This window comes from Vitis vinifera, chromosome 4 (assembly GCF_030704535.1).
Source record: "Vitis vinifera cultivar Pinot Noir 40024 chromosome 4, ASM3070453v1".
Taxonomy (NCBI): Eukaryota; Viridiplantae; Streptophyta; class Magnoliopsida; order Vitales; family Vitaceae; genus Vitis; species Vitis vinifera.
Window position 1 is genome coordinate 2,458,839 of NC_081808.1, and position 9,537 is coordinate 2,468,375.

The following is a 9,537-nucleotide window of genomic DNA, read 5'->3' on the forward strand; positions in this document are numbered from 1 at the left end:
CAGAAACTCAAAGACAAAATTAGGTTACACCTCCAATGAATAAGAAAAGGATTTAAAGAACAATAAATAGATAAGGTTATACCTTATAGACTGCCTGGTATCCAAAAAACTCAACTCCTGAGCATGTGGATCGAAACACAACAGACTCATTGGCATTCCCTATATCGACTTGGATCTAGTTTGATCAAAGAAAATGTCAGGTGAGTGTAAATGCAGAGCAAACAATAAAAAAAAAGGAGAAATGAAATACTCCCTAACAAGAAACAAACAAAAAAAAGAAGCTACTTTAAATGCAAATGCTATTGGGTGAAACAAATGCAATCACCAAAACATGGCAACCAATACCAAGTTGCTTGAGAGCAATAGATGTTTTTTCACTTGGCAGAGCACAACGTGTTTAGTTAATAAAGGAAATTTACATCCTAACCTGATCAATTGTAGCTGGTTCCATTTGGCATGCCATTGTGCGAGACCAGATAAGAGTGTACAACTTTAAGGAATCTTCATCAAGTACTCCAGCAAGCATTGCTAAAATTAAATTAAAAAAATAAAAGACATTTTTTAGTTAAATAGCCATACGAGTCATTCAAACGGTGAAGTAAAGATGTCAAACCTAATTTTATTGGAAGACAAAGAAGTGTGATAATTAAAAATTCAAATCAGCAAACAGATTATATAAAGTGCCACATAGCCCACAAAATTATTTATTACATGGTAACCGCTGAATATCAGTTGGTCTAATAGCTTCATGGGCCTCTTGAGCATTCTTCACTTTCTTGAAGTATTTGCGAACACCATCTGATGCAAGATTGGACCCATACCTACAAACAAGAAGTTTTTTGTTTGTCACCAAGAACTAAAGAATAAAAGAAAGAATATTTACTGTTTAGGTAGAGGAAATGCAATTATAACATAATAAAGGAAGAAATTCGAGCAAATACACGAGATTTCTTCCTCTAATAACAAAAATTGACAACACTTGCAACAATACATACAAAGGCCGCACTCTTCAAAATGAGAGGAAAAGAAAACCCTCCACCCATTTTCTTTTATATAGTGAGAAACAAAGAATCAAAGAGAAAAAGAGAGGAAGACAAAGTTAAGAAAGATAATGTAGGGTAGTTTTCTGGGCCTCCATAGCATAAGAGAAGATGAGTGAGAAGAGAGTGCAGAAAAGACAAAGCAACAAGATTCAAAATTGTAGGTCATGTATTTTAAGACCTTAATACCTTATCAAAGTGCATACCTATACATTATACATTTCAGAATCTGGAGAAACCAAGATAACCATTCACATTGCAAACCAGCACTTAATAAAGGACAAATAATTATACATGGCTCCAAAAGTACATCAAAAGCATATATAGCGTCCGATAGATGTAACATAAAATTTAGATCTAGGTATGCATAAACTTCACCTTTCTGCAACCAAGGAGCGTATGTCCTTCGCAGCTTCATCAGAAACCTTGAAAAGAAAAAGAAGGTGAAGCATTAGAAGTTCACAAAAGGATTATTATCTCAAACAGAATTTTTAACACCAGCTGAATAAATATAATTTAGTCGCAGTCGCAGCACATTTCCTTCAGTGTATTGATATTATTTATTTATTTATTTATTTTCTTTTGATGAACAAGAAACCTTCCACGGAAGCCCTTCAAACTCCCCATGAGGACCTAAACCTCAGGGTGCTGACCACACCCGCCACAACTAGCACTGGATAATCTTAGGGCATTCAACCAGCAGCAGGAATCAAATCTGGGACTATGCACTTCATCACACATCCCAGCACTTGCCCTAACCAACTGGCAACCTGACGGGCAAATGTATTGATATAATATTAAGTGGTATAAGCATACACATGAGCATAAAGAAAAGTATAAGAGTTAAAATCTGACATTTTCATCAGCTAATACTCTTACTCATAATGGTCGGATACAGAAAATTCCAAATGTGAGAATGGTTAAGAATTCGTGCCACTAAATGCAAGTAATTCTGAACAAATCAAAGTAATTTGTGCCACTTTGTGAGTCCTTCTCCTCTCTTTTCTCCATTTCCATGTCTAAGAATGCTTGGGTTTCGGAGGTTTGGAACCCCGTTGGAGATGGGGATGGTTGGACTCCTCTTTTTGCAAGGGCGTTTAATGATTGGGAGATCGATTTGGTGGAGCGTTTGTTGCAGAAGATCCATGCCTTCAGGGTTAAAAGGGAGGAGGAAGATAGAGTGATCTAGACAGCTTCAAATGATGGTGCTTTCTCAATTAAGTCTCTTTATTCTATGTTGGAGCGGGGGGGTTCTTCTATGTTACCTAGCGAAAGAATTCGGAGGGTAAGAGTGCCTCCAAAGATAGCTTTCTTTGCTTGGGAGGCTTCCTGGGGTAAAGTCTTAACTTTGGAGCAACTTCAAAGGAGGGGATTCTCTTTGGCAAACAGGTGCTTTCTTTGTCTATCCAAAGCAGAAATGGTGGACCATCTCTTACTTCATTGTGTTAAGACGCGGGTCCTGTGGAACCTTCTTTTCTCCCTTTTTGGTGTATTTTGGACTCTTTCGTGTATAGTGAAGGCAACCCTTCTTGGATGGAATGGAGTGTTTGTGGGGAAAAGACGCAAGAGGGCTTAGCAAATGGCTCCTTTATGTATATTTTGGTCAGTCTGGAAGGAGAGAAATAGACTAGCTTTTGGGAATGAGGAACTCTCGCTTCAAATGTTGAAATATTCTTTTGTATGTAATCTTTGGTCTTGGGTCAGGGTTTCCTTAGTAGAGAGCCCTTCTTCTCTTGTAAGTTTTTTAGACTGGATAGGCTCCTAGTAAGGGAGGGCGGTGTGTATACTCCCTGTATACTTCGAGGGCACTGGTTTTTTGGTGTTTCCTCTTTTTGATTAATATACTTACTTTTTCCTTATAAAAAAAAAATAATCTTCAATATATTCACACTTGTTAGAGACTATGCATGATTCAGCTAGGTTAACAATTTTCAAAACAAGCCTGCTGAAAAAACAATATATGTCCTTAAATCAGGAAATTCAAGTGAAGAAAATAAAAGACAAACAAACTTAAATATCAGAATTACTCATAATTTCACTCATCAAGACATGCCACTGAATTAGAAAATTAAGCACAGTTTTATGAAAAGTAAATAAATAAATTAGAGCACAGGATAGCAATATTAAGACTCAGTCAACCAAGAGTGCTTCCACAGCTCAAGTACATAAAGACTTGCAAATGTCAGCTGGTAATTGTAATGGATGAATTAGCCAGTTTTTAACTTACTGAACAAGCTTATTGGCACCCAAACACTTAAACCACCCACAAGGAATACCAAAGAAAGAATTATAACTACTACAGAAAAGAGACAATTAAAAAACTAAGCAATAAGCAAAAAGAAAAAAAAAAAAAGACCTTTGGAATCATTAAATGCTAATCATCTGAAGGGCAAAATAACAAAAATACACACAGACACATGGACTAATATATCTCGTGACCTTAGGCACCATTAAAACATTTCAAGATGGTACATCCAAACAACCAAGCACTGCAGGGAAATATTCATGCAACCAAGCTGCTACCTACATGTAGTCCATCTGTTCTCATGTATGTTATTAATCCTGCTGCCTTCCCATCTGATAATTGAACCCCCTCATAAAGTCTCTGTGCTAACTGCATTCATATTGTCACGTAAGTTCCAGACCAAACTAACAACAAAATATTAAGCTAGAAAAACACAATTTAAAGCATAAAATAATGAGGCTACATCATACAAAAAATGGTACAGCAAATCAGTGAAGTTGAGGAATATAGAAGTACGGGAGCATCTTCACACAAAAGCGCTGAAAATTCCTTTATCAACACAAGCATTGACATGAATCTCATGAAAGCCACACTATTTCAACACATCACATGTTCTTTTGGCACTTCAGCACAACTCAAGCCAAAATGATGACACACCATTCAGGTAACAAAAATGTTTTACCTTAATTTCGTGGTGGATCACGCAACCTTGGATGTACGATAAAACAGTGTAATGCATAGTGACACTTCCCATTTAGGTTTTTTTTTTTTCTTCTATAAGAAATGAGAATAAAATTATACAATGAACACTGCCTATTTGTCATGCGTATGGAATAACTAATGAAAAGAATACCATTGATGATAACGATGATGATGATGATTATAACGACAAAATTAAAAATGTGTTGCTGCGAATAGTGATGATGAGGACAGTCATAATTACTACCACTACTACAAGAATAAGGAATGTGCAATCTTATCTTACACTAAGGTGCATCATCAATATCACTCACTTAAACGTTCAAAAGAGAATTAGTAAGGAGCTAATCATATATTAGCTTGTTTCAATAAACAGGCATTATAATTGAGCTGTGAAAATTAAATAAAAAAATGTTTTATACAAATCTCACCAATCTCAAATAGAAAGGGAACCGACTATGACTTCATCCATTTGGAAAAATAAGAAGAATTAACAGGGAAAATTATAAAAATACACATAAACAGTTAGAGAATTATGCCAACCTTCATTGTATACATTGCTGAAAAATGTAATTTGTTTGCAGCATCTTGCTGAAGTGTGGATGTTATATATGGTGTGGGAGGATTTTTCCGCATTTTATTTCTTTTAGAACCAATCACTTTGAACTCCAATGAATTAATCTCCTGTTCAATAGCCTTTGCCTCTGTATGAGAGCTGATTGAAAATTGATTTAACTTTTTGGAGTCGAAATGAGTCAAGTATGATGGAAAAAATTTGGAGTTCATTGAGGAACCCTGTTTCCTATTAAATTCAACTTCAACCGTCCAATATTCCTGTGGTTTAAATTCATCAATTTCCATTTCTCTATCACATATAAGAGCCAGAGCAGCTGATTGGACTCGCCCAGCTGACTGGCAACCTGGTAACTTCCTCCATAATAGTGGGGAAATGTTGAATCCGATCAAATAATCAAGAGCACGTCGTGCGAGGTAAGCATGAACCAAGTTTACATCAATCTCTCTTGGAGCATCCAGAGCACTTTTGATGGATGACTCAGTTATTTCATGAAAAACAACCCTTGCTACAGTTAAATCTTTATGTAAAGCATCCTGCTGCAGCAACATCTCAATAATGTGCCAAGCAATAGCCTCTCCTTCACGATCAGGATCTGATGCAAGAATAAGATTTTCTGCTCTGAGGAACAAGGCAGAACAAGATAAGAAAATGCAGAAACACAATTAGAAACAGATCACATAGAACCATATAAGATGTAATGATAGCTTAACACCCAGTATCTAATAGCTCAACATTGGAGTAATACATATAAACTTGTTCCACTTGATCTCCAAAATACTTTTATTGCCTCATGGATACAGCTGGTTTAGATAAATTGGTAGCAATCAAAAGGAAAGAAAAGATCATACCCGCCTAGGGCAACCTTAATACTCTTAAGATGAGTCCAGGCAGCAGATGGGACCTCCCAAACCATGCTGAAGTCATCATCAGGCCGCACAGATCCTGACCTTCCAGCCAAGTCCCTAACATGCCCATAGCTAGGTAGGACTTCGTACATGTCACCAAGGTAGCCCTGAATGACCTTAGCCTTTGTAACAGACTCCACCACCACAACAGATTTCCCAGAAGAAGGATATAATTTCTTCAGTGGCCTTTGTTCCAGGGACTTAATTTTGCCCATAGTGTGGACCGTCTGTTTCTTTGGTGACTCATTAGCCACTTTTGGAGATTTTCCCTTTTTATTAGAGCTGCCAGTTGCCTTCTTGGATTGGCTCTTCGTTGAAACAGAACTATCAAGCGCCTCCACAGGCTTGTTCCCAGTTGAATTATTCTGAAATACTGCAGTGTTAGTTAAAATATTGCAATGAGATAAAAGGAGCAAAACCTGATTCTCCAACATAAAATCTAGATAAATACATGCTTACATTCATATATACATATGGACACATGTCTCACCTTTGAAGCCTGTGGGGACTGGCTCTTTTTAGTGATATTGGACTTATTTGCTTCAGAGCTGCTTTTAGTACTTTTCTTCTGAGCGACATCAGAGCTTGCATCAGTGCTAGTAACTTGTTCCTTATTTTTCTTAGTTCTTGACTGCTTCCTCTGTTTTTCTGTAGCTTTAGAGCCTCGGTTATTGTTGCTAACAGGTGAAGTTGAAATAGATGGACTTAAATCCGCATCCTTCCTGCCATTATCAACAAGTTGCTCTTGTTGAGTCATCATGTCACCATCACCAAGAGCTGATCTTCTAGAACTAGACGAACTAACTTTTGTGGGCTGGTTTGAACCTGCAGCACGCACCGCACCATTAAAACTTCTCCTGTGAGCAGTCAATGACTTCTCCCACTTCCTATGCTTATTAAAAGGTTTGAAAAGTGAAGTATTCTCAGCAGTCCCATCCCTTATACCCAAGTTATCACCTTTATTTTTTACTCTTGGGACCTGGGAGAAGGGCCTCTTAGCAAGAGCTTTGTAATAAGGTGAACTAAATCTGATACCAATGTCCAAAGTCCCATAAATGGGTGTCACAGCATTAGGAAACCCAAGTCGTAACTGGGACTGAACAGGCACCGCAAACCTGGAACTATCAGTAAGGCTTCCAAAAATATGAAAATTCCGATTAACATTTAATCTAAGAATCTTTGGTTGAATGTTATTGACCAATGCAGGTATGCCGATTTTTCTAAAATTAATCTGAGAGAAGTTCCCGAATTTATCTCCCCCATTAAGCCTCGTGCATGGTAAGGAAGTAGCAGGATAATTCTGAAATCCCCTGTATTGCAACTGTAACAAAAATTCCACAAAATAACAAATTATTACCACCTAACCAACAACCAAAATGCATAGGGACATGGAAAGAACATGTTAAACAGTTTCTCATTAAGAAACTATCACCATAGAATATAAATTCACTGAAATAAAATGTATTGCGATATCCCCTTTTTAGAGAGCATTTTCTAGAACAATAGGCACTTATACTATGATTGGTTCCCGGAAAACTCGAGGGAAAATGCAAGAGAGAGAAAATGAAGAGTAAAAGTATAAGGAAAGAAGAAAAAAAACTAAAGCAAAGAAAATATAGATTTAAAGTGAATAAATTATTTTATATGTTACTCATTTCAATCATTTTTTCCTTTCCTCTGTATTTTCCGCGAACCAAACATAGCCTTCACAACATCAAGAAAGAAGTGTGGTAGCCCCCCATTTGGCAGCTGATAAATTAAATTAGGACCAAACATAAGAAACATTGAAAAAAAAAAATTATTTCCATTTTTTCCTTCTTGGGGTTTACATTCTCAGAGGAACCAAACAGAAAAATGGGCCTGCAATGAAAACTAAAAAGGGAGAACCTTGGCCATGAAGGGAAGGAATGAAAGTGAAGGCGAAGAAGAAGCAGCAGTAGTAGTCGACAAGAAGTAGCTCCTCTGTAGTTGAATGCTCGCCATTAATACAATATCTTTTGCCCCAACATCTCAGTTTTTGCTGTAAATTGTCTTCTGGTATAATCTTCAGTGGCGGTGGATTGAGAGAGAGAGGCAGAGGAGGTTTACGCCTCAGGGTTTTGGGAAGTTCAGGGTTTTGTGCACAATATCTTCTAACATGATTCAGTGGTGGGCCAGGCCTGCATTAACATGGCCCATTCCATGGAATTCTGGGCCTTGTTTTTCCTGGGCCACCCGAACGTTGGGTTGAGTTGCCTTTATACAGTAGGATCGCGATTGGGCAAATCCAGCCCGTAATGGGAAGAATTTGAAATAGAAATAAACAGTTTCCAAATGGATTTAGGAAGTCAATAAAAACTCGGAATGAGAGTAAGAGTGGGTTTGGGTATAATTTTATCCCACCTTTTCCTGTCCCGATTATATATAATTTTAAATAAAAAATTAGTTTTGCTCATTTTTCTATCGTTTTTAATATAAATAAAATATTACTTTTCATAAATATAAATTAATTTTATTTTTAAAAAAATTATAATTAATTTTTTTTAAATTAAACGGGATGGGATTTATCTGCTTTGCTCTTTTTATTTTATTTATTTATTATTTTTGGAATGAGAATAAATATAAATAAACAAAACAAGATTAGGTTAAAGATGGCTCATTCCGAATCCATCTCATTATCATTCCTAATCTTAAGTTTTGAGTAATAATAGTAAACACAGTATATACAATTATAATAACTGATATTTACTAACATTTATACAAAATTAACTCCATGATTGCAAAGACCAAAAGGGAATGTGTCTATGTTATTGCTTTGAAAAGTGATATGGGAATTTGTACTTTAATTTGTATTGTTAACCTTTGGAGAAACTTGACCTCAAATGGGCTTGCTTAATTTAAACCTAATTTGTACACCCAAGGAGTTGGTCTATAAGGTTTAAGTTTGTTATACTTGTATAAACCTTTTGTCCTTTATGTATAGTCTCGTGGTTTAGTAGAGGTTTACTCGGTTCTTTTGGTAAGGTTTGTACATCATAGGGAAGACATTTCATGTTTTTTTTTTCAATTAATATAATTGTTTTTTCTAATAAATAAAAAAATACCTCGGACCTTGATATTAGTGGAAGAGTTGTCAAAATCCCATTAACATTTAGGTTAGGTTTAGTTTAAGGAAAACATTAAAGAAAAAATTAATTTAAAAAAATTATTTTCCCATATTCGTTGTCCTATAAAAAATTAAATATAATTAAAATTAATTAAAAATACATATTTTCAATTTATTTAATAAAAAATTAAAATAAATAAAATATGTTTATAGTATATAAAATAATTTATTATCGTTCAATTTATTTTTTTATTTTCCTCTAGTTTTCTTTTCTTTAACTATTTCTCTCTATTTTCCTTCTCTTAAATCAAACACAGCCTTAAAAAAAAAACATGATTTCATCCTTCCGACTTTTATCTTTTGAATTGTCTTTCATTTATCTTCTAGAAGGCCTTAAAATTAATAATATTATGGAGATAGAAAAGGCCATATTTGAATAGTTTTTTATTTTAATAATAATTTATTTAAAATTAATATTTAGAGAGATTTAAAAGTCCACATTTCGCAATCTTGATCTTTCAAAATATTATTCTTTAATATATATATATATATATATATATATATAAGTCGACTTGTCATTTTTTAGGTCAGGTTGTGCTACACAAGGTATTATTTTATTAATAAAAAACTCATACTACAAGTTGTTTTTTCACGGTGTTGAAGGAAAATATTTATTTGTTTATTTTTTTTTATGATGATTATCGTATCCCACGTTAAATGATAAAGTTTATAATATTATATAAGCATGAACTCCTCTTAATCTTATAAATATATTTTAAAATCTTTATGATGATTATGTTATCTCACGTCAAATGAGAAAATTCATAATATTATATAAATATAAACTTCTTTTGACTTTGTAAGTGTGTATTAAAGTCATGAGGACCTATTTGATTTTAGAGTGGATGATATTTATTGATCTTGATGTGGAGGTCTGTTTTAGCCTATAGAAGGTGTTTATCTGTTTGGTCTCGTAATTCCATGAG

General features: G+C 34.8%; 1 protein-coding gene across 1 annotated transcript in view; it reads right to left on the reverse strand.

Moving 5' to 3' along the window:
* Positions 1–7,580, reverse strand: part of LOC100247441 (uncharacterized) — a 31,912-nt gene extending 24,332 nt beyond the window's left edge. The window contains exons 1-9 of the mRNA XM_002280924.5: positions 7,354–7,580; positions 5,957–6,787; positions 5,410–5,831; positions 4,528–5,179; positions 3,568–3,654; positions 1,419–1,465; positions 712–821; positions 428–528; positions 83–175 (exon numbers count right to left, since the gene is read on the reverse strand). Of these exons, the coding sequence (XP_002280960.2) occupies positions 83–175; positions 428–528; positions 712–821; positions 1,419–1,465; positions 3,568–3,654; positions 4,528–5,179; positions 5,410–5,831; positions 5,957–6,787; positions 7,354–7,449 (2,439 nt within the window). The 5' untranslated portion in view covers positions 7,450–7,580. The remainder of the gene's footprint in view (positions 1–82; positions 176–427; positions 529–711; positions 822–1,418; positions 1,466–3,567; positions 3,655–4,527; positions 5,180–5,409; positions 5,832–5,956; positions 6,788–7,353) is intronic.
* Positions 7,581–9,537: the final 1,957 nt, after the last annotated feature.